General features: G+C 28.0%; 1 protein-coding gene across 1 annotated transcript; it reads right to left on the bottom strand.

Annotated features, from left to right (window-relative positions):
* Window positions 1-7,701: 7,701 nt before the first annotated feature.
* Window positions 7,702-18,958, bottom strand: LOC113378110. Its single transcript, XM_026618636.1, has 8 exons — window positions 18,784-18,958; window positions 18,559-18,669; window positions 18,336-18,448; window positions 11,987-12,136; window positions 11,221-11,350; window positions 9,400-9,489; window positions 8,325-8,393; window positions 7,702-7,949 (listed from the first exon to the last, which is right to left on the bottom strand). The coding sequence occupies exons 1-8, from the start codon at window positions 18,956-18,958 to the stop codon at window positions 7,702-7,704; spliced, it is 1,086 nt and encodes a 361-aa protein (XP_026474421.1).
* Window positions 18,959-27,167: the final 8,209 nt, after the last annotated feature.

The following is a 27,167-nucleotide window of genomic DNA, read 5'->3' as shown; positions in this document are numbered from 1 at the left end:
TTCTGGTGGACATAGAAATTTATTTATGAAAATCGTAGAAATATGCAAATAATTGCCTTTATACAATTTTAATATAGGATTAATCAGTATTTTGAAATATTGCCTATTATTCAATAATATTAATAAAACAATCTTGTCGTCGTTACATTCCATTTTGAATTTACTTTAGAACTAATTTTTAATTCCAGAAATTCAGATGTTTAAAGTTTGTCATTCCGTAGCACTGCATTTAACAAAATTATATATATATATATATATATATATATATATATATATATCAATAAAGATTGCCAACTTTCTGGACATTTGTGATAAATTTACGGAGAGTAAAATATGCTAATATTTTACACAGAAATGTAGTTCAAGTATTTGCTAATAAGTATTATCTTTACTTATAACTACACTGCCTATCCAAATTGCTAAATTAAATCTGGCTTTTTTAATCAAAGCCGATGGGTGGCCTTTTTATTGAATTAGAATATGAAAATAAATTTTGAATTTCTAGTTAAGACATTAAGCATTTGATGACATAATTAAAGGAAAGTAGTATAGAAATTTAATCGACCAAGGTTTTTCCACCAAGTAATGTATCTCGTTACAATTATGCCAAATTATTACAATTATTGGTTTTTACCATTAAAAGACTGGCGTTGTGGTCTAAAATTTTAGTGCCCTAAAAATATCCAGATTTGTCCTTTATCCAGCCATGTGTGTGTGGTTTAATTAATTAGTTATAAGTGTAACTAACATGTTTTTGTTTTTGAGTAATCTGATAATTACTCATTTAATTTTAAACAATTAGCCGTACTTAAATATACATTCCTCTGTACTTTGATTTCTATTATTGTTTTATGCAATTCTGTTTGTAAAGTGATCCAGTTCTTGTGTTGTATATTTTTCATTTATTTATTGTTAGTTGATAAGTTGATATTTATAGAATATTTTAGGTGTAAGTTTTCTGAAAATTGTTTTATAAAACGGGAACATTTGCCCGAAATTGTCGCATTTGATGTGGTGTGAAATATTTTTTTACAATTAAAAGTAGCTCTGTACTGTTGTTGATTACATCACGAATTTTTGTTAAAAATTGTAATAAATTTGAATGATTTTCATACTTATAATTATTCTATCATGGGGGGTATATACAAAACAATTGTTTTTTACCCTGTTTTAGTGTTTTCCGCACTTAATAGAGGACTACTTTGCCCAAATTCAATACCCTTGTTGAAAATATTTTATATACGCGGATATTTTGTTTTTATTCCGTTTATTTACATTAGTCAGGCTTATCTTATCTACATTATATATTTATATAAATCTTATCTAGAATTGAACCTAAAGGTAAATTTCCGTGCTACAGTTAGTGGCGCCTCTATGGAGTGAGGAAACAATTAAAATTGAGGTAATGGCAAAGCGGCCTTGTTTGCGAACATTTATAATTTTTTTTATCAATATATAAGTAATGCATAATTCTATAACAGTTTTTTTTTACTCAGGTTTCTACCCAATTTTCCAACTAAAAAACTATGTTTTTTTTCATACTTAGTCCGAAGACCTTTCGAGTTTTCATTTAACTTCTTTTCAGTTTAAAAATATTCAAATTTATTTTTGAAAAAAATATACACTATTATAATGTTATACTACAACCATTTGTTAAATTTGATCTTAAAGTTGTTAATTATTAATTAAAGACTGAAAACGTCTAAAAGATTTTTTTAAAATTGATTAAAACGCCTTTATTAGTTTTTTTAATCGTCTGATCTTTAAAGGGATTTTTCTTCCCTTCAATTCAATTCTCCACTGTCAACAATGTCTACATTTTTTCACTCGAAAGTTTTCATCTATAAATGTTCTTTATTTAATGCTACTTTTAATTGTTTTTTATTTAATGTGATTAATCAAACTTTACTCGTGTAAAAGTTTTGCCTTTAAGTTTTCGATTTTTTGTTGTGCTACAAATAACAAGTACTCAATATTGTATTAATATTATCTCTGGCTTCAAATTATTGTAACACGAACAATATTTTAATCTTGGGAAACTAAAATACTAAATCTAAGAAAATGTTACATTCGTTGATTTTTTTTAACTAACCAAACCACTTTATAAATGTTTATTATATATTTAAGAGCTAAAATGTATTGCATTGACTGATATAAACACCATTTTTTAAATACATTTTAGATACTACTAGAAAAGTAAAGTTCTATAAGATTAGATGATATAAATTTGGCGAATTAAATATTGGGAGCAGTTTATACGATAGCATTTCATTATATATATATATATATATATATATATATATATATATATATATATGAATTTACTGAATACCTTTTTTTAATATAAGAAATGAACGATTTTTTATGCTGTCCGATAAATGAATATTTGTGAAAAACTTTACATCGATTTTTGAGTTAAAGTGTTCCTTGCTTTCCGGTAATTGCTATCTTGTTTACTGATTAATTTAAGATATTTTAGAATGTTTCAATAGTTCAGAAACTAATTTCATTTAATATATTAATGATGGCCTTATCTCACACCTGTTAAATTTTTTTCAGTCACGAACCAGAAATTTTTTGAACTCGGACTTTCAATCTAGTTATCGTTTAATTTTATAAAATAGGTCTTTTAAAATAGTAACTGCCAAACACCAAGTAGAATTGTCAATAATTAAAAATTAAAATTTTGTACCACTAGATATATATTTTATACATTCCTTTTCTGTAACATAGCTTATCTTGCTTAATAAGGTTTTTTATTGTTAGATTTTTAAGTTTATAAATATAAATATTGTAATAATGATAATGGTCACATCACTGTGTATATATATAAATATTAAACTATTTAATAAAAATAATAATAAAAAGAATAAATGTTGATATTTAACAATTACGAGGCTGTTTTAATAATTTGCTCGCAGGATAAGTTCACTACTAATTAATAAAATTCGATTTTGCTGAATTTAATAAAATAAGTGCGAAATATTTAAAAAAATCTTTATACAAAAACTAATAAAATTAATATGTATTATGTTATTTTTTACGTTACAGTTAATTTTGTTTATATTCAAACATTGTTTCGGCTGATCGAGTTAAAAGCGAAAATAAAATTTATTGGCAAATTATAAACTTAAATTTTATTTTTTATTTATTTATTTAATGCTTATTTTTTAAACCTATATGCGGAAAAACATCATAAATGTATCTCTGACTTAAGTATGTTTATTAAATCTAAATTTTTACATATAATATATGCAATAAAAAAATTGCAATTGCAATATTATATAAACATTTAGCATTTATATATACAAAATTCTTTTTTATATTATTTATAATTTAAGATTTTTATAAATAAATATTTAAAAAATAAATAATAAATTAATAATAATAAATAATAAATTAAAAAATAAATAAATAAAAAATAAATTTAATTTAATTTGAAGTCTTATAAGTTTCACTTTCAATATATAATAGGAAACATAATTTAAATTTATAAATATAAAAAAATTGCTAAATTGTTTTATAAAAATTATTGATAATTATAAAAGATTGTGCTGCTGTTTTATAATTAAATTGATTGAATAACTCTTATAATAATACTTAATTTCTAGGACTTAGGTCTACTTCGTAATATATTGTAATTTTTATAATTTTTATTAGGGTATCCCAGAACTCAACGTCAAGCCGAAACGGATTGACATTGATTATAACAATATAAAAAAAAAGAAAAAATATCTTCTATTTAATTATTATAAGTACAACCTAAGGCTTTAGTCAAACTGTTCTATTTTAGTTTTAGTTTAAGAAGCCCTATATAACATTTCTAGGACCACAGTCAAAAATAATGACAAAATTGCCACAAATTTTATAGAATTAAGACTATTTGTTGAACTGTGTATTTAAAATTTTCAAAATTTGTCGACTTTCGAAAGTTTTCTTAAAAAAAATGTACTAAAGTGTTTCGGCAAATATCACTAAAAAATTTAATCGGGTTTGTAAAATGGTGTCACACTTGTTAGTTTCGTACAAGTTAAAAATATGAACTTCAACTAACCCTGTACTAACCAACCTATTTTTTACCAATGACGACTGTATCTCTTTCGCACGCGCGCAAACGCTACATCTCTGTCTCACTCACCATGACCGCGTTGAGTTCTGGGATACCCTGTATATTTACTGATACAATTATTTCTAATAGTATACTTAAATGTTACACATTAATTCTATTCGTAAGGCATTAATCAATTAACAATTTATCGCATTTAAAAATAAACATTTACTTATATAATAAAAATGATTTTTTGTAAACAAATGGACGAATACAATGATTGGTGTTCTATGAATTAGGTACATTCGTAGTTATGCAATACATAACTTTTTATTGCGATTTATTATTAATAATTATTATTAACTATTTTCGTTAAGAGGATGGAGTTGCAGAAATAGGTAAAAGTTTGACGTATTGAAATTTTAAAGGTAAGTATTTTATTTTGGAAATTTGATTTCAATATTTAGGTATTAATCTGTTTTTTTTTAATAGTTCCAGGTTTGATGCCCGCCTTGGACAACCTTATATCAAGCAGTATTGACATCAATTACGAGGATAAGAATATACCTACACTTATCATTTTGGAAAAACTGATTGGATAGATATCTTTGGATATTTTATATGAAAATAAAAACGGCAAAACTTTGCGAAAAAATCCGTGGATAGATATATTTGAAAGAAACTAATAAAGGTATTAATTTTATACTTAATTTTAATAATTAGTTCTCAATTCAAAATATAAATTGTTCACACAATTTATATTTTGAACTCATATATCTCTCTTACTCTTGGAAGTAATGTTAGGCAAATCAATAAGAAATTGTAAGCGCAGAAATAGGAAGCTTATTTTTTTATATGGAAGCTAATATATAACACAATAACATTTATCTAACAACAATTTAGTCGAATTGAATTAAATACCTCACAGCCAATAATATTACAAAATATTCCCTTTTCGAAACTTTATCTTTATCCCTGTTTTTGTCTTTTAGGAGCACACATGACTTAATAATAATAAATTTATAAAAATAATATATAATAATAAATTTTTAATAAAAAATATCTAAATAAAAAAATATTTGAAAAAATTCATTGCTTGTAAAAAATATCTACAATTTATAATAATAAGAACAATTTATTTAAATAATCGTAATAGTAAAATGAATTCATTTCTATCTGTTGGAGTTTTAATTTAAAAAATTGGTGTCATTTGTGCTCCTTATTCGCTAAACCTTCTTTTGGAAGAAACAATAATAAAAACTTACAAAATAGCAGGCAAAATAAAAAATTCTGAGCATTTTTTGTATCTAACCATGGGAGTAAATACAGAACAAATGTACTTTACCCTGTTTTAGTGTTTTCCGCACTCAACAGAGGGTGTACTGTGCCTAAATTCATCACTATTTTTGAAAAACCGATTTTCTTTGTGAAAATTTATTTTTTGTGTATATTTTGTTTTAATTTCATTTATTCAATTAAATAATCAAGTTTATTTTTTTCTATATTATATATTTATATAAATATTATCTAGAATTGAACCTAGGGGTAAATTTACGTGCTACAGTTAGTGGCGCCTCTATGGAGAGCGGAAACAATTAAAATTGAAGTAAATTTCCTAAATTACTTTTCAAGCATTTGCTCCAAATTTATTCTAAAACATTCAGGATATATAATTTTACTATATTAATTAAATTGAAATGCTCAGAATTTTCCACTTTACCAAATCTACAATTAATGATTAATAACTATCTTAACAATTTCTATAAATATCTGATTGTAACATGATTGTAACAGATTTCTAGCATTTTGATATGATATTTCAACGTAACACGTAAGAAGCTCAATTATATTATAATATATTATTAAAAACTATTTTAATTATATTAAATCTAAGCGTATTATTTATGTCACAATTTTTTTATTTATGTCGAAGACTCATTTTTTTAAGTCTCAATTTTTGGAGTTGATAAAAATCATAATTTACACGAAGACTCATTTTCTGGAGTCGATAAAAATGATAATTTTATTCAAAACTCATTTTTTGAAGACTCATTTTCTGTAGTCGATAGAAATAATAATTTATTCGAAGATTTATTGTTTGAAGACTCATTGTTTGAAGTCTCATTTTCTGGAGTCGATAAAAATAATAAATTGTTAGAAAACTCATTTTTTAAAGTATTATTTTCTGGAGTCGATAAAAATAATAATTTTATCAAAGTCTCATTTTTTGAAGTCTCTTTTTCTGTAGTCGATAAAAATAATAATTTAATCGAAGACTTTTTTCCTGAAGTCTCATTTTCTGGAGTCAGTAAAAATAATAATTTATTAGAAGACTCAGTTTTTGAAGTCTCAATTTCTGGAGTCAGTAAAAATAATAATGTAATTGAAGACTCTTTTCCTGAAGTCTCATTTTCTGGAGTCGATTAAAATAATAATTTATTTGAAGACTCTTTTTCCGTAGTCTCATTTTCTGGAGTCGATAAAAATAATAATTTATTCGAAAACTCTTTGTTTGGTGTCTTAAGGGGCACAACTAGTGTAACCGACTAAAAAAAGGTGATTTTTGGAAATTTATATTAAAAAAACTACTTTATCAATCATTTAAAAATTTAAGGAATATATTTACACATGTTTTAAGAATACATAGTAAAATTTTTGAAGAAAAAAATTAAATATCTTTTAAGTTATCGTCGATCACCAACGGCGCGACAAAAAAGGCCCTTCACTGCTGCAGTGATTCCGGCCTTCTACGTGGATGAAATTAAAAAAAAAATCTTGGTAAACTAGATAATATTCTATGTAAAATGAACTACGATAAAAATAAATCAAAAATTGACAAAATGGCGGCGTTTCTTAAAAAAATGTCGAATTTTACCCACAATTTTGGGCGTTTTTGGACTGCCAAAATTCGATTTTTGATCCGATCAAAAAATCGATAGTTCATTTTACGGATAACTATATATAGAACTAAAAAAAATGATAGTGATCGAAGCATTTGTTTTGAGTAATCGCTTGCAAAATCAAAGGAAAATGCTGTTCCGAGAAAAACACGTTTAAAATTAAATTATCGTTCTACTACGTACTATATACATACTCTTTAAATGGCTGTGACTCTAAAAACTATTTAAGATATCGATTTAGAAATTTTGGTATGTTATTTTTAAAGGTATAACCTATCGAAATATGGAAAAATTGAAAATTCGATTTTTGAAATTTCACACTAGTTGTACCCCTTAATTTCTGGAGTCGATAAAAATAATAATTTATTCGAAGACTCATTGTTTGAAGTCTCATTTTCTGGAGTCGATAAAGGTAATAACTTTCAGAACGACTCTAGTTTAAATTTTAAGATTATAGAAATTTACGGTTCCTCATTTGGAGTTTCATTTAGTTCTCTTATCACGTTTAGACATCCAAAACTCCTAAACATAGATTCAGCTTGCAAGATGTATTGTAACGATTGTGATTGTTGCTATATCGGGAAAAACTTTCGATATATCTATATATCAACACATTTATGATTCCAAATATTTATGTGTCTTTTACTATATTGCATGTGTCTTTTACTACATGTGTCTTTACTAAATCATTACTTTCACCCGTCATCTCAAATATTTGTCCCTCATGCAGATTCCCTTCACCAAGTCCACCCATCACAAAGTGTCGCCGAAGGAACTCCTGCTCCCAGTGGAGCTTGTGGCGATCGACATCTCCTCCTGAGCCTGCTCCTGTTCCTGCTGCTGCTGCTGCTGCTGTTGCTGCTGGAGCAGGTTGAAGGAAGCGAGCAACGATGGCGAAGGAGGCCCTTCGGAACCTTCGAAGCCCGGAGGACGGACATTGTCGGAGAAGTAGCCGGAGATGTTTCCGGGCGGAGCGTAGTGGGCTACTATCAGAATTTTACCTGGGGTAAGAGGAAATAGTAAGAAGAAATATGTTTATTGAAGTTTATGTTTTCGGAAAAACATTCCATTTGCTGTCGACGTTTTAAGTCATTTTGAATCGTATGAGACCAAATTTAGAAAGAGTACTAACATCGGCTCCCATGCACAATGCAGAAAAAATCCATTCATTGTCGAGTTTTAAGTTATAATCGGCTCCCATGCACAATGTGAGTCGATTTTAGTCCTTCCGTCGGCGTTTTTTCAAAAACGTCTGAACCGATTTTCAAAATTCTAAAGCCATTAGATATAACTCGATAAGGATTATTTAATTGCCATTAATAACTTAATTAAATAGCTCTAGGCTATCATACCCAAGAAATTTTCATTTAACTCACCTGATCTACTTCTGGCTTTTCCAATTCCGAAATGTCGTGTACTTGCCCAAACCATTTGGGTAAAGTGACCTTAAATTAATACATAATAATATATTAATATACACACTCTAAGCGATACTGGTAAAAATACTTTAAATTAATTAATACAAATTTGGTACAATTTGTAGTTAAAATGCAGATTTTAGTATTATGATAATTCACAATATATGGATTTAGGACATTTTTGTACTTTTGTTCAAATAACATTTCGGACATCATAATTTATTTACATTAGTAAAAACTAGATAAAATTTGCTTAAATTTAGTGAAAACTATTATTTACACTTGGATATTAAAATTTTGTATATTTGTAGTTGAAATGTGGACTTCAGTATTTTGATAATTTGCAATTTATGGATTCAGGACATTTTTTACTTTTTTTAAATAACTTTTGATTCTGTTCTCGGACATTATGATTTGTTTACGTGAGCAATAACTAGATAAAATCTACTAAAATCTTGTAAGAACTATTATACACACTTGAATTTTGAAATTTTGTACAATTAGTAGTCGAAATGCAGACTTCAGTATTCCGATAATTTGTATTATATGTTTTTAGAACATTTTTTACTTTTCTTAAAATATTTTTTTATCTCGGACATTATAAGTTGTTTACATTAGTAAAAACTGTATAAAATTTACTAAATTCTAGTATAAACTGTCATATACACTTGGGTATTAAAATTTTGTATAATTAGTACTCGAAGTGCGGACTTTAGTATTTTGATAATTCGCATTATATGGTTTTAGGACAATTTTGTACATTTGTTCAAGTACCTTCAAATTTTCATCTCGGACGTTAATTTTTTTTTACATTTGTGAAAACTAGATAAAATTTACTAAAATCTGATAAGAACTATTATACATACTTGAATATTGAAATTTTGTATAATTAGTAGTCGAAGAGCGGACTTTAGTATTTAGATAATTTGCATTATATGGACTTAGGATATTTTTCACTGTATGGCTACCCAAATATATATTATAATCCTATAATTTTTATTTCTATTTTAATTTGATTTAATAAAATAATTACCGGCATTAACGTTGGCGTGTAAAACATCTGGTTCCTTAAAGAAATCATATTGCTTCACCGCCCCATACCAGTAAGTCGATACTTCTTGACCTAAATAAGAAAAAAATGGAAAAATGGAAAAATGGAAAAATGGAAAAATACTCAATATCAATATTAGGTCATCATAAAATATAATTTGTTCAATTTATTTAGGCATTACAAATTGTATTCCATTACAATTTGTAATGCATATGTGACGTAGAAAATAGAAATTCTTTATTCTATTATTTTATTTTTAAAATGTATGTTAAATCACTATATTAATATCTATATTCCAGTCGACAGACTGATATTTTTTCAAATCGTTTTAATCAGATATAAGACTCAGGGTATATAAATATAATAAGAGAGCTGGGCGATACAAGGGACTTTAAAAATTAATTTTAACTTTCGTTTCAACTTGCACTTTATTTATGACCCAGAACAAGTGTTTGAAAATTCTACTTTTTCACTTTTTTATTATTGAAATCGGACTCACCTTTCTCTCAAAAACTGGCTTAGCATATTTGGCACTTTTTGGCTTGTATCGGTTAAACCGTGTTCCCGAAATCGTCGACGAAAATTTGTATCCGCACACAAACACACACACATACACACACACGCACGCATAGATCCATTTTTTCTAAGGTATGCCAAAATGTTCAGACACTCTTTGAAACGCGAAAATATATAAAAAAATCATTTGGTTTTATTTTGCTATTACTAGAACTTACCCTACGCAAATTTAATAAACTAGTTTTATTAGATTTTATAAGTAATTAATTATATTTTCTTGATAACAGGCCAAAATTATAATATAATTCAAATTGTACTTCATATACTTTTTGCAAACATATTTTACTTAATATTTTTTTAACAGTTTTAGTTTCAATATTTAAATTAAATTTTATAAAAATCGAATGACGTCATATTGCCGTGACAGACAAGTGCTTCATTGTCTTCCAGTTACCTCCTACTCACGTCTTAAGAAGTTTTACTCCAATAATTTCTCAAAACGTTAACATTTCATTTATAAATAATATCATTCTTCTAGCACTCTGACAAAACCCGATATCATACAGTTTGGCATTTCGTGACTTGTTCTCATTAAACCAATATGCGCCCCCTTAGGTAGGTCTCAGCCTTCGACCTACTGACTTTTATTGCCCGTCTACGAGATTTGAATAAGCCCCCCCTGAAAAGCCCGATCGCTACTTTAAGATAACAAAACGGACAAAATATCACGACAAAATACTTTAGCCGTTCGCCAAGTAGTATTAATAGAAAAAGTATACAGAAGGAGGATTGAATTAAGGGTAGGAAACTGATTTTTGGGTTTTAGTAAGATGACCAATTAAAGGTAGGAAAATGATTTTTGGGTTTTAGTAAGATGACCATACGTCTCGGTTTACCCGGGACAGTCCCGGATTTCCAACTTGTGTCCCGGGTTTTTCTAAAAGCAATATTTGCTCCGGATTTAAATCTTTTGTCCCGGATTGTCCCGGGTTTTCAAGTAGTATAGAAAAATTTTGAAGAAATTTATGCAAAGATTAGGAGCGAAAAAACATATACATGTAGATCCAAAAATAATATATAAAATAATAAAAGAATAAAAAAGGTCTCACTTAAAAGTCTGTAAATCTGAGTAAAAATAACGATTTATTTACATTTTCATTGTATTTGTTATTTATTTTTGTCATAACTAAAAATTACCGTCGCGGTTTTGATGTTAAAAATATGATCATCTTAGTTTTAGGAATCTGACCTAGTATCAGTTAATTAACTGAATTTTATCTAAATTACCTGTCACTTCAGTCTGAATAACATTTGCTGGTCTGCAGAACAAATTTTGTCCAACTTCTCTGTCACTTCGATAGTAAAATTTATTTGTATGGGCCAAGTGATTCGCCCAAGTTTGGGCAAAACTGCACAACTAAAAAATAATAATTCGAAAATTTAGCATTCAATTAAGTAATTAAGTAGTAGTACAAGTCGTAGTAGTTGTAGTAGTAGTAGTAGTAGTAGTAGTAGTACTAGCAGTAGCAGTAGTTGTAGTAATAGCCGTAGTAGTAGTAGTTGGTAATAGTTTATTATTTTATATGTCGCCGTGAAAATTTGGGAAAATTTTATATATATCCCTGGACATGTTTTTGCATATTCTGATTGAAACCAAGTGGTAGGGATCGGCCACCCTGAAGACTTTTTTCATTTTTTCAGTAATTTTTTATTTTTTTATTTTTTATGATCATATGAAATAAAATTATTATTTTTATATGAAAAACACATATAACTCTAAATTATCACCCTCTTACCACAAACCCCTATTTTGTAAAAATTATTATTATAATTACGTCATTTTTCATCGCAATTTTTCAGTGAACGTTTTTGATTAAAATTTGATTGGACTTATGATAAAGCTCATCTTAACGTAAAAACTGCTTTGACCAATAAATTTAAACTTGTGTTATGATCGATTATAGAAACTAGTAGAAATCTTAGATTGCTAATAATTGATTTGTTATACAAAATTAGATGATTATTTTAAAAAGTTTTTTTTCTAATATTTTACCTCCGGGCTCATAGTTAGTGCAGGAGCCCCATGTCTCTGTCTGTAGACATTGTGCCAGCATAAGGCATCAGAAATAAAATCACTGTCCTGCCAGGCAGTGCACCCTTCTTCACCTTCTGATACTAGACATAAGGATCTCGTATGCAGGATCTAAAAAAAACACATAAATATTTATACTAAAAATTAGGATTTATCTAAAATAATTTGCATTTTATACTTCTGAGTATTAACACTCTAATTGCCATGTCAGTCATATGTGTCTGATTATAATGCATAATGTCTGATATACGCGATTTGGTAGAAGGAGAAAAAAAGTGTTAATATATATGTGAAGGATAAAAAATAGTATTTTCACCAAAATGTTTACATTTTTTTCTTTCATACACTTTCATCTAAATCACGTTTTTAGGGGGAGAGAGGGTTTGACAAAAAATCACGAAATATCACGTGGAGGAGGGAGGGGTATAGTAAGTTATCACGTGTATTTATTTTTTAACAAATTTTTTAAAAAAAAGTTCAAACAATTTCAAAAGAACAAAAAAAATTTACAGTTTTTTCACGTAACTAAAAATACACGTGATATTTGGTGGGGAAGGGGTGGTAATTTTGAATATCACCATGTATCACCAAGAGGGAGGAGGGGTCCAAAAACCTTAAAAAATCGCCTACTTAATTAATGGACACCTCTATGTAAAATTTTTTCTGATAATTATCCTGGAGACAAAGAATATAATATATGTAGGAGCACTAAAATATAGCTAATTTTATAAGTCTTAACAAAACAGTTTTATATTAAATTTAACGAGCCTTTTAAATTTTATGGTATCTTAAATGTCATAGTGCAAAAACGCGTACCCGATTGACCTTTACAGATTGGTCATATAGTATATGATACAGCTAAAACTACAAACTATAGAATATAATATCACATCTTTTCGAATTATATGGTATTGATTTTCAACATGCCTTCGGTTTTGTTCCATAATTTAAGTTTATGTGACATTAGAAATTTTGGCAGAACGCCTAATGTTGAGACATCAATAACGCTGCTGGATTTTCTCCAAACGCTCCGTAGATATATAAGATATATATATATATATATATATATATATATATATATATATATATATATATATATTTCTCACATAGTATATAATTTCCTTGCACATTATAAATTGATTGTCGAGAAAAAACCGCTTATCGCCTTCACCTTGGCATTACCATTACGCATTCGGTTAGGTGTGTTATCATCGGCGTTATATCGACTGATATATCTCCATGAAACGTTTTATCGTGGTAAAATGAGCTGTAAGTTTTTCTTTATTGCTATATAACGCGAGCTCTACATTTTGCTCTATATTACAAAATTGCGGGGCGTGTGCACCAGGGGATACCGGGGGACGGGGAAATAAATTATATAACACAATATTATTACATACTGGAATGGAATTGCATTACATAACCCAGAGAATATATTTTATTTCATGTGCACATTATTTTTCTAAAAATATCCAGTAATAAAATTGATCGCTTGTTTATGCACTGAAATTGTTGCAACAATTTTTTTCGAGAACTGTTTTACAAATTTAGTTTGGTTGTGAAACAAATTGTATAGAAAGTCCAGTTGTAATTATTATTAAATGTTTCTTTTTGAAGTAAAACTTCTTTAGGCGCGATATGGGTGTAAAAATTTCTTTAGGCTACACGGGTGTAAATCCGTACAAATGCAACGAAAACGCCAACGTGTAGTTGAACACTACGACGCCGTAAGCGCTGATGTCGCGAGTATCCACTCCCGTCATGTCATGCGTAAGTCGAGCGCTGAACCCTATATGAACTTGCATTAATTGAATCACGTTTTTTTTACAAAAGAAGAGGTTGCTGTATTATGTCCTCATGGAATAAGACTTTTCTTAGAGAATAATTGTGTCATGGAATATAATAAATTTATATTGAATCTCGAAGACAAAATAATATCTACTGCCACGGATATTTATGTAGGTTGCCATGCGACAGATCAACAATCATACATTCGTCAGCAGTTTCAAAAAAATCGGTTATTGATACCGGGGGTTTGCCGTATGAAATAATTTTAGTTCTGAATAATTTTAGTTCTGAATAAATTTTACATAATAACAACTAATATTGATGTAAGTGATGGCTTAGCTAATGGTTGTGTAGGAAAATTAGTGTACATAGAACGTGGCGATAATGATGAACTTCTACGTTTATGGTTTGAATTTCCTGGTAAGATATTTTGATGAAATTGTATATGAATACAATAAAACACATAATCAGCAGCTTCTATATGTTGCATTATCACGAGTTACCAGCATTAATGGATTGTTCATCATTTCTAAAACAACGACAAAAAAATTTATCATGGAAGAAAATGGCCAGCAGGATTAATGGACTTACAAACTGAATTCCAAAGACTTTCAACTTGTAGATTAATAACACAAAAAGAAAAATTGAGTGAGATAATAAGTTTGAACGACATTTCATTGTTTTCCTTTAACTGCCAAAGTTTACGAGCTCATTTGCCTGATCTGCAAGATAAAGTGCTACAACGTTGTACGTTTTTGTTATTTTCGGAAACTTGGATTAATAATAAAGAACAAATTGATATTTAGAACTATTACTGCGTTACTCAATACAAACGATCAAACTCAAGAGCAGGTGGTGTAGCTGTTATATCATTCATGTTCAGATACTCTTCATAATGCCACTTCTATGCAGTTTCTTGCGCCAACAATATTACTGGATATTCCTAATGAAATTATACAAGTAGGTGATATTGCAGTTGTCCGCTGTGTGAACACACAGAATCAAACATTGATTATAGTCGTCCTTTAAATTTCTCCCAATAAAAACATATCAAATATTATTGAATTTCTTCATCAGCAGTTACTTCATTTTTCTAATGAGGGTGCAAAATTTTTAAACACTAATCACAACGAGATACCATTAATTCTTGCTGGAGATTTCAATGTCAATTTTCGTTCAGAAGAATCTCAACCATTAATTGATTTTTTAAATAATAAATTTAATTTAACAATGAATAATTCTCCATTTGATTCAACCACAAGATATGGCACGACTATTGATGCAGTTTTCTCCAGAAATGTACATAGTTTACAAAGCAAAATTTATGTCTCTCATTTCAGTTATCACAGACCTATTATATCATATACGAAATATGATAGCAATTAATCTATCGCTGTTGTTTTAAACTGTGTTATTGATGTTATGTGATTATTAATAAATGATTTTTAAAATTCAAATATGATGTTTTTTTATTTTTATCTTAATTGCCTACTCATACAATATTAAAAGTTTTACTTCAATCGCGTGTGATCCTTACGCGCACTCTTTTTTTTTATTTATGTTTGTTATTGAATCCTGGTCTCCCCCAAAGAGAGTAAAGGTGCTATCGTAAAGTGTTTTGTGAAGGTCACCGGAACACCGGAATACCGGAAATAAGAGTCTCACGGGGACTGTTTCCGGCGAGGTGCTCCGGAAGGTTAACTACGCAATCTATATGTGCAAATAAGTAGGTGTCTTACATAAGACTGGACTAGCCTATATATATATATATATATATATATATATATATTCATTCCTTCATTTTGGTCATTTTCAATTTCCTTGCTCCCAGGGGCTCAAATGGTTCCAAATTGATAAAAAACAATTCTCTGAAAGTTTTAGCTCTTAATATTAACGTTTAGATAGAGCGCAATTCAATCAAAGTTTGTATGGGAAGAGCATGGAAATTTTTTTAAAAATTTTAAAAAAATGTTTTAGGTATAATTTAGCGACAAATGAATGACTTTTATTCATTCATTTGTTCGCTAAATTACATCCAAAAAACATTTTTAAAATTTTTGAAATTTTTTTCATGCTATTTCTATACAAAACTTTGATGGAATTGCGCTCTATCTAAACGTTAATATTAAGAGCTAAAACTTACAGAGAATTGTTTTTTACCTATTTGGAACCATTTGAGCCCCTGGGAGCAAGAAAATTCCAAAATGGCCATTTTAAGGACCACCCTAATATATATATATATATATATATATATATATACATTTCCAAAAGAGAATTTTATGTTTTTACCAAAAAATTCGACTTGCTAATTTTACGTTCACTTCTTTCAAATCGTTTGAGACCGAAATTGAAAAAAGGCTATGTGGTGTATTTAAGCCAAAATTTGGCATTTCGTGGATGTTTTTCTAAACAGCTGCATCAATTTCAAAATGTTAATTTAAAAGTCAGATGAAACTAATTTTTTGTCAACAATAGGGTAGGGCGTAGCACAAAGAATCAATTTGACTTTGAGCAGATATATTGTGCGAACCAAATCAAATTATATCACAACAAATAACACATATCAAACAAACAATCTATCTATCTTCAGTGAAAATTTTGAAAAACTTATTACCTAGTCCTTTTTACCCCATTGGCGGCGTTAAATGGGACAGTCATACAAATACAATGTCTTATTTTTAATTTAAAGAGATGTTTCGAAATAATAGCTACTATTCAACCAATGCAAAATATAAATTTCATGTCTACATTTTTTACAGAGATAACACTGTACATAACCTTGATCTGGTATTTTGTCAGAAACATTCATCAGTAGAGTTGGAATAACAATTTATTTAATTTATCTTTTGTAAAATTGCTTTTTTCAACTCAATTTACTTTACTATTTACTATTTCTTATTGTTTATTGGCAAAGATTTTGCCAAGGTAAAGGTTCAGTTTACCCCACCCATGTGTAAATTTGATAGAGGTTATAAAAAAAACTATCGAATAAAACTTAAAATTAATAATACATCAATAATACAATTAAATAATGTATACTTAAAAATTATATTAATGTCTTGTAAACTAAACCACAGTAGTCACAACCAAAAAACCAAACAACGAAAAAAATTACTTTTGTTATGGATTTTCAAACATTTCTATGTATCTCCCTATAGCGACGATATAAGAATCAAGGTGATGGCTGGTTACACATCTTTTGCTATATACTTTCAAATATTGTCGTTATAAAATTCTTAACTTTACTCATTTTTTTAGTATTGGCGTTGAACCTTTCAACTCGCCGATCTTTAGCTCCGCTCTACCCTATTTGTATTATAACAAAAATTAAATACTGTAAATCATTTCATCGCATTTTCAAGCTTTCGTTCTATTTATCAATGTGATTACAAATTTAATTTAATTTCTATCATATAGAACCAAAAAGAAATTTCATTTACATCACATTTTCCATTACGAAAATATGTCCTCATTATATGATGATTAGGTAATAAAACGCGGCTAATATCTTGATCCGCCCGGAATTAATTCCGTGGTACCGAAAGCCATTATAAACTCATTAACACTCCGCCTTTGTGTTCTTTTTATTAGTTTAGTCCACAATATAGAAATAATACAATATACGAGAAGGTTTTATAGACGAAAAAAGATTTAGGTCACGAGGAAAATGAAATAAGGAATTCTGGTTTTTATTCAGAATATATTTTATTTTTATACCGAAGTCGCGTAATAACTTAATAACTAGATATTAAAAGAAGAAGTTGATATAGGGCAGAGCGGGGTTTAAAGGTCAGCGGGTAAAAAGATCCACCAACAATATCAAAACCAATAAAGTTGTGCATTTTTCAACAATATTTGAAAGTAGAGAAAAAAAGATGTTCAACCATCACCTTGATTCTTTCGACATCGCTATTGGCAGATAAACAGCAATGTTGGAAAATCCATAACAAAAGTATTTTTTTTCCTTGACATTTGTTTTGGTTGTGAGCAGTATTGTTTAGTTTACGAGACCTTTATATAATTTTTAAGTACACATTATTTGATTTTTTTATAACTTGTCTTGTTAATTTTAAGTTAAATTCAAGCATACACCTGAGTAAAAAGGACCAACTAAAGTTTTACTTTGGCAACTAAAATAGACATTTTTACAATACAAGTAAATAGTTTTTCAATCTTTGAATGATGAATATTTCTGACAAAATACCAGATCAAGGTTATATACAGTGTTATCTCTTCAAAAATGTACCCTTAAAATTTATGTTCTACATTGGTTGAATAATGTAGCTATTATTTAGAGCAATTCCTCTAAAATTGGAAGTAAGATGATGAATAATAAGAAATACAATGATGAATTAGCTGGAAGTTTTACTGAACATGTTTTGTGTTATTTGGTAATTGGTTTGGTTTTTACAATATAATTGCTCAAAGTCAAATTGGACCTCTGTGTCCCGCCCTATTATATATAGTAATATTTTTTTTTTAAATAAATAATATAAATTAAATTGATTAATTGATACTTTACCTTTTGTAAAAGTTGTGGTCTATTATCTAATTGTGCTTGTTTTCTAGCTTCTTCTCTTGTCAATGGCCTTTCATCCTCATCATCTTTTTCTTTTGCATTATCTAGTGCGTTATCTGGAAAAAATAAAATATTTAATAATTATAGAATATACTAGCAAAAATAATCAAATTTTTCTCAACATTTATTTTTATAATTACTAATATAATTTCGATTCTGTTCTTACCGAGTGTGCCTCCGTAATCTTTTCTCAACAGTGCAGGAGATATTTTTTTCCTCAAATTTTCCAAAGCTTCTGCTTGCTCTCGTTTTCGACTCGGAGGAGGTGCTCCACTACCTAGAAAAAATTTTAATTTCAAATTAATATTGAAATAATAGATAGATTTTTGTATAATTGTCTTCAGTGATCTATATGGGTATATGTGAATCTTTTTTCAAATTTTTTTCTCACCTGCTCCAATTGGAGGCACATTGAACTCGGTGTTTGTGAAGGTGCTGCGCATGCGCCTGGACGCAGGAGCCCTTTTTGATAAAGGAACCGTCTTGATGAGAACAGGGACTTCGTTGGCATTCGAATCAGATATTGATAGAGTTGATAGTTCTAGAGGACTTTGATGAAATGCCATTATTGGTAGAAGTAGACTACTCCGATTTCAAAAATAATGGACAGCAAAAGATTGAATTTGATTGAAAGTAGATGCAGGTGACTATGATTGGAGCATTTGTTGATTTGGAATTTTTTGGAAGTTATTGATAGTTGCTAGATGTTCATGTAGATTGTCCATTTTGGAATAGGATTTCATATCTAGAAACATTTGGAAGTGTACTAAATCGTGATACAGTAAATTTTTGAAATGTTTCTCCAATAATTTGCTTTTGGCATAGCTCGTTTTCAAGAAAGCTATTGTTATAGTATGTATAGTATGTATTGTATAGGATATACTGTTTCGGAAGACGACTTCAAAGTTTTTGGAAGCATTTATTTCTCTGGTGTAACAGAATTGAAATTTGGAGATCAATTTTACAAAGTATCTTCATATTCTTGCAGTTGCTCTTTACAATTTTCTTGGTTGATATTTTGTAACTATTATGGAATATTTGGAAGTTTTCTATCAGCATTGATTATTTTTGAATAAATTTGTATTTTGTATAATGGCATTTGAAGTTCCATGTCTTGAGATACTTTTATACATCCAAAAATATTTGTAGGTTTTCAATTAGTAATCATAATTTTTATGTTGCTCTAAAATTGACAAGATTTTTTCAAGCTCCATGCTTTTTTGTACTCGTAATTAATTTTTGGATTACTTGGTTTTCATTTTAAATTGCCAATCATTACCATTACCAATAATTGTGACTTGTATCGAGATTTTCATAATATATGAATGTTTTATAATAAGTTTAGCATATAAAAATTATTTTGCTATATCTGGCAAAACTCATATAAAAAATAGAGTATCTTCGCTTCTGCAGAACAATGTCGCCCACAAGATTTTGTTAGAGTTAATATTACTGCACAATGATTTGTCTATACACAAATTTTCACCCTTTTGTCTACTTTTTATATCAACTTTTAACAACAATTTATATCAGCAAAAAATATTTTCAAGAAGCACTATTTTTTATCACAATTCATAACGCCAATTATATAACGTTAATAATTAACAATTGATTCTATTTATTTTGCTACATTAAAACTTTTTGTGAAAGTTTAGAGTGTGATTTTATCAAATATATTTAGTTTATTTTCGGAAATGAATCAGTGTTTTGGAAGAAAATGATTGTCACAAAAATTAAAGATGTTTTAAAATTTATATGATTTTTGGAGAATTTTTTTTGGAGATTGATTTTTTTCTTCTTGCGCTGAAAATGAAATAACATTATTACACATTTTTTAAAACTAATAACAAATAAATTATTTTAAAATATTCATAAAAAAATAAGATTAGTAAAGGATTTTATATTTACAAGCATTTTAAACAGTTTTTTTATTATTCTTTTATATAATAAAATAAATTTATTAGGTTATAATTAGGACGGTTTATCTTTAGAATACTAAACATTAAGAGCAAATTATTTTAAATATTGATGACTCATAAGTCATTATTTATATATATTTTTCTATAAGGACATAAGTTTTTATTTATTTATTTTCTTACTAAATAATAATAAGCAATTAGAATGAATATAAATTATTTGAGCGTTTTAAAATTCTGATAATTTACAACTTATAAAAAAATATTAAAATAATAAACTAAAATCAAACAGAGATTTAAATCCATTTAATTAAATTATTTAATTCAAATTATTTCAAACCATTTAATTAAGCTTTCATATTTAAAGCAAAAGTACAAAGAAAAATTTAATAATATTTGTTGTCGTTATTTAATACGATTTTAATACATAATTTATTAGTTTTATATATTTATATTGCTTTATAATAATAAATATTAAATAATAAATTATAAAGGTTTAAATTTACTACAATCAATATAAAATTAAAATCAAACAACAATGGATTTAAATTTATTTTTCATAATTTCAAATCATTTATACATATTATTCTAGATTTCATTACCAGTAAATAAATAATTTAACATGTGGTAATTTTTATGAAATATAATAATAAATTATTTATATTATTTGAAATTGTTTTTAACAATCAGGGGAATTAATACGTATTTTTATTGAGAGTATATAATTTATTATTTATACACATGTTTTTGTACGGCATTTTGCTTTATAATAGTAATTGCTATAAAATTCTTGTAAAAAAATTAAGATCAACAATACTTTGATATTTTACTTTACGTCAATATAATAATATAATAATTTTAAGATTTTTTAAACATTTTAATATGTTTTGCACATAATTTTGAATTTTAGTAGTACTCTATTTGTATATATATATTGCTTTAAACTTGTTATTATTTTTTAATGATAATATTTTGCTTTAAAAATTTAATATACTATAAATTTTATATCACATATGTATTATATTTACATTTCTGACCATTATAAAATTATTCTAATTTTAAGTTTGAATTGGAGCAAATAAATAATATTTATTATATTAATCAAAATTATTTTAGTTATTTTTAAATGATAAATATTAAGGCATATTTATATTTTAATAACACTTTACTAATTATATGTAAACACTATTTTAAACGTGCATAACTTTTTAACCAAATTATTTTTAATATTGGTAAATTATTATTAAAATAACATGGAACTTAAATAACATTCTTAAACGTAATATTAACAAAATCAATTAATATATATTATATTTACATGTTTGTAGAATTCGTAAAAATTTTTCGGTAATTTTTTTTGTTAATTTTAAGGAAGAATTGTGGAAGATGAATTCAATTGATATTTGTCAACAAACAAATGAACGTAACGTAAGAGAAAACATATAGGATAGATAGAAGGTGGGAATCGAGCGAGAATCCGCGTGCGCAGCCTTCGAGCCTCGCGGGGCTACTGCCAGTGTACTGCCACTCGTCTGCTGCATTGCCGTTTGCCGCCTTGCCTTGCCATTCACGAGGCGACGCGAACGCGTGCTCTTCTGCCTTCTGCTGACAGCGACGGGCAGGTGGAGGCCGGCCGCCCCACTAGAGAAACTATAGTCGGCAACCCCCCAAACCCCCAGACTCTCACAACTCTCGGCTCGGCTAATAAATATTTTGATTTGGAAAAACTCGAAAGACAGGTGGGCGTACGTACGAGTACCTATACATTTATATTAGACTTTTTGCAGATGAATGAGGGAAGCGGTAATAGAAGTATTTTAGATAGATCGAAGTAAAAACTAGCTGTAAGTGGAATTCTGTGTTGAGGCAATTATGGCATCGTGCCTTAAGGCAAATTGCTAGAACTTCCCGTACCGTAACGAAATGTTCGAGGAATACTGAATGTTTTCAAATAGATTATTATAAATATTGTAACATTGTCTAATATTTATAGGAATTATATAAACTAAATTGCAAAGTTGAAATTATTTATTTAAAGTATATTAGAACTATAGTCAGAATTAAAAATAAAATTTGAAATATTTTCGATATACAAAAAGCTTAAAAAAAAAAGTTGGATTTTTTTTTCCAAAATCAATTATTTTGTTAAGACAAGCAGAAAGTTCTTTAAATCATTTAAATCGGACGCTTAGTTCTCTGAAAAACTGCCATATTTTACATATTTAGCTCCGTATCTTCGAAATGGCTGGGCTTGCCTTTGCCAAAAACTAATAAACACTTCTCCCAATCATTACTAATTGAATGTTTTTTAGATCATTCACATCGGATACTCCGTTCTCTCCAAAATTCGATTTTTATTTTCTGCACTCTTTGCTCCGTATCTCCGAAACGGCTGGACCTGGCTTTGCCAAAAACTAATCAGCTCTTTTCCCTATCAATAGGAATCGAATGTTTTTTGAACCATTCAAATCGGTTGATCCGTGCGCCCTAAAACGTGACTGGAAATTTGTATCCATACATACATACACACACACACACACATCCATTTTTTCTGAGGTATGCCAAAACGTTCAGAAACCTTCAAAACGTCGAGCAATGTAAAAATTTTCAATTCCGATTTTCGGCCCATTACAATAACTTACCCTACGGGAAGTTAATATATTAGAAATTTTCAGTTTGAGAAAAACATATAGAGGTTTTTTTTAGAGAAGGATAGACGAAGTAAAAATATACATACTAGAATTTTTTAGTTTGAAAAAAATATGAAAGATTTATTACTGAGAGGATCGATAGGATGTGTAATACTGCCCTAGGACAGGTGAGCTTATGTACTTATACCTACACATTTATATTAGATATTTTGTAGATAAATGAGGGATGCGGTTATAAAGATTTTTTTAAAGAAGGATAAACAGAAGTAAAAGCATACAAGATTTTTTTTAATATAAAAAGGATAGAAGAAGTGAAAATATACATACTAGAATTTTTAGGTTTAAAAAAAAAAGAAGGATATTATGTATAATAGGATATTATGTATAATATCCTAGGGCAGGTGGGCGTATGTATCTACCTATACATTTAAATTAGATATTTTACAGATAAATAAGGGATGCAGTTATAGAGGTTTTTAGAGAAGGATAGACCGAAGCAGAAATATACAGAAGGATAGACCGAGATTTTTTTTTTAGATAAATTACTGATAGGATGTGTAATACTTCCCTAGGGCTAGTGGGCGTATGTACCTATACCAATACAATTAAATTAAACATTTTACAGGTGAATGAGGGATACGATTATAGAGGTTTTAAAAGAAAATTAGACTAAAGTAGAAATGTACATCAATGTTTTAGTTTAAGAAAAAAAAAGGAAAATTTATTACTGATTATTATTCGATTCATGAAGAAGAATAGTTTGAGAGATATCCCAGTGCCATTTCACACTGCAGTCCCTAAAATTGGCATGGGCTATTTTCAATTGGAAACATGTTTTTCATCTATAAAATGCATCATTCACACAATAAAGCTAACTTACCCTTTATGCAATGAAACACCCATTTAAATTAATTGGATAAAGTTGTTTTAGTCATACCCCCCCCCCAAAAAAAAAATAATGCTATAATATTTAATATACTTAAATAAAAGATTATCTTGATGTATTCAATCTTTATTTACTTGGCTTGTGAAAAATATTTAGGATTCTGAATTATGAATAATAACAACGTTTGATCTCTACCAAAAAAACTCAAATCATTCAACTAAATTTTTAAATCATTACTCGTATATCCAAAACTTTGATGCAAAATCATGTTATCAAGTTTCAATTATGAAGAAATTCCTCTAAAAATTACTGAAATTTTAATAAAGTTATGTTATTTGATTTTTTAGAAATGTGCTTTCAGTATTTTCAACGTCTAGTCGCCTTAGTCGTACCACCTATGGGCTTGCTCGTACCTACTACTAGAAAAATATATAAAATTTAATGCTAGAACAAATTTTTTATAGTTATTTATATACTAAGTAAAACCTATTAATATTAATACAAAACTTTGAATAAAATAATACAATCTAAATGTAACGAATATAGTTATAAAATTATTAAGTCTCTGGGTGCTAAGAATGGTAAAGGAATTGTTCAAGACAGATAGATTTATATATGATATGATAATATATTATATATGAAATAATTATAAGAAAATTATACAAATAAAAACCTAGTTTTAAATAACTATCTATTGGTTTATAGTTCATTTAAAAAAAAAGTATTAGATGCCAACCTGATTCCTTCAGATTCATATAAAGTTAAGAGAAGATTGTACGTCTGTCGCATGTCACATTTGTGTCAACAAAAGTTAGAAAAACTTTTATAAACGGAATGACTTCCAAAAGAAATGCGGAACTTAATTTCTAAGATACAGAAAGTCTGAGGAAAAACACCGATGGTATTTTTTCTGTGAGTTCATTATTAAAGACGTGTAATTAGTCTTGGAATCTGCAAACTCGGTGACTGTAAAGTCCATATTTAAAATTTTGGCAAGAAATGAAAAAAACCGTTTTGTCAAATTTAAGCAATATTCACTCAATAATTTTGCATCCCAAAAAACAAGTTGAAAGAATATTAAGTTTTTTTAAAATTGACCATTTTCAAAGGCTTGAAAAATAAAGTTGGAAATAGTGTTAAATTGTTTCTGGTAAATAATTTCTTCTTATTTTACTAATTAACTTTATTTTATAAAACAATAGGTTAAAATATTATTTTCAAATCTTTTGTTTATTATATATGTTGTATTAGTTTTGTATATAAAATGGTCCAGAAATTTCTCTATAGTAAAAACTGAATGATAAAATTTTGCATATATATTTTGTATATAATAATTTAAAAATTTAGTTGAATCATTTCGGTGTTTTGGTAGAGATCAGAGGTTCCTAGTATTTATAATTTTGAATAAACTGAAATAAATTTCAAGCTCTAATTTTGGTAAAGCAATTTACGTCATGTTTGTTATTTTTACATAAAATATAATCACTCATTCATCTCATAACTCTTCATTTAATCTTATTTAAATTGACTGTCTTTGATTTACGTGAGGGGTTTCCCATAGCGCAGAGACGTACTTTAGAAAATATATGTGATTGATAAAATAGCAATTTTGTTTTTGTAGTCTCTATAAAATGTAGCAAAAATCCTAAATGCCCTAGTTTTTTTTTTTTAAAAAAAAAATAACGTTGAGCAGGTATGTGCTGAATCAATATCAATATCTAGTTATTTTATAAATAACTATAGGTATTCTATAAAACTTAAATTTATTATAAAATTGATAGAGTATTTCAGAATTAACCTAGTCTTGCTACTTGGAAAAATAATGGAAAATTTCTTTAATTTATTTAAAAAATATACAAGCCCTCCAAAAACTTGCCTTCTCAGAAGACGTTTTGCTATTATGAATAAAAACACTTAAAATTATATTATATTTAAATTTGTTGATGCTTTGTTTCATATGTGTAGAGTGAAGTTACTTAAGTCGTACCCCCCATGTACCCCACTAAAAAGAATTCTAATATAATTTACTGCAATTAAATTAAAAGAAAATCGTTGGCGTCTATTGAATATTTCCTTAAAATTACTAAAAAAAGTTGAGTTCATACCAAATTAAAAATAGCTTTAGGTACAACTGAAGTCACTAGGTTATTTATAAGCCTTATTTGTACCAAAAACACATTTTGGAAAAATTTAAAAATACATATTTTAATGTAATTCTTGATCATAAGCCTACTAACTTATAATCAACAATGACTTGTTATTGAAATGGGTCTTTTTAGGTTTTTTAAAAATTTGTTACCGATTCGATTAAGGCATCTAGTCACCTTAGTTGTACCTAATATTTGAAAAAAAGTATTTTTAATTCGGTATGATATCAACTTTTTTTTAGTGTAACAAGTGTAATTACAAGGTACGACTTAGGCAATGGTATGACTTAAGCATCTTACCATATTGCAGTATCTATTATCAATTTATTAATTCTTTATCTGATTTGTCCCTGGTTAGAAAAATGATCCTTGTAAAATATAGCAGTGGTACGATTTAGGAAACCATAAATTTCTCCTAATGTTTCAAACTTCTCATTTTTTCCTGATTCTTAATAAAAATATGACAAAATTATTTCAAATTAAAATATAAAATTCAGAATGACCAAAAAAATCAAAATAAATGTTGATTAAAATTGGACCTCCCTCTCCAGAAGGGTCAAAAATTAATATGAGGGAGTAAAATTTGGGTCTGTTAATAATATTGTAACGACTTAGTCAAGATAGTGCTATGACTTAAACATCTTATCCTAATGCAGTATCTATTATCAATTTTATCTGATTTGTTCCTGGTTAAGACAACGTCCCAGACAAAATACAACAGAGGTTCGACTTAGGCGCTGCTACGATTGAGGCAGTGGTACGACTCAAGCAACCTTACCCTATTACACTATTTATTATCAATTTATCAATTTTCAGATCCGATTCATCCCTGTTTAAGAAAACGTAGACGAGTATAATATTTTGCGCATTGCGCATGGAGCCGCCGACTCCCGTCTGTATCGATTGCCTCCCAGGAGATTGTCGCAGGAGGCGCAGGAGGCGCAGGAGGCAGGAGCAGAACAAGGGACGACGAATGCATTTTCATTTGACTCAGGTCTGGGTTTTCGTCCGTTCCAGATCAACAACTTGGATACGTGGACTTGGTAATTGAATTACAATTTAGAAACACACAAGAAAAACATTTCTTCCTGAAAAATTTATGAATGCAGTAGAACCTCAATTATCCGGACCTCAGTTATACGGATTCGCGATTATCCGGACTACCAACCGCGACT

Source organism: Ctenocephalides felis, unplaced genomic scaffold (genome assembly GCF_003426905.1).
Source record: "Ctenocephalides felis isolate EL2017-DRISC unplaced genomic scaffold, ASM342690v1 CF-g0.4_SCAFFOLD_00845, whole genome shotgun sequence".
NCBI lineage: Eukaryota > Metazoa > Arthropoda > Insecta > Siphonaptera > Pulicidae > Ctenocephalides > Ctenocephalides felis.
This window is presented reverse-complemented; position numbering and strand designations above follow the sequence as displayed.

Excerpts from the sequence above, each read along its gene's own strand:
- LOC113378110 (XM_026618636.1), bottom strand. The coding sequence starts at position 18,958 with ATGGCATTTCATCAAAGTCCTCTAGAACTATCAACTCTATCAATATCT. Across the intron at positions 11,351-11,986 it reads CACTAACTATGAGCCCGGAG|TTGTGCAGTTTTGCCCAAAC; the intron begins GTAAAATATTAG and ends ATTATTTTTTAG. Across the intron at positions 9,490-11,220 it reads TATTCAGACTGAAGTGACAG|GTCAAGAAGTATCGACTTAC; the intron begins GTAATTTAGATA and ends TTTCTTATTTAG.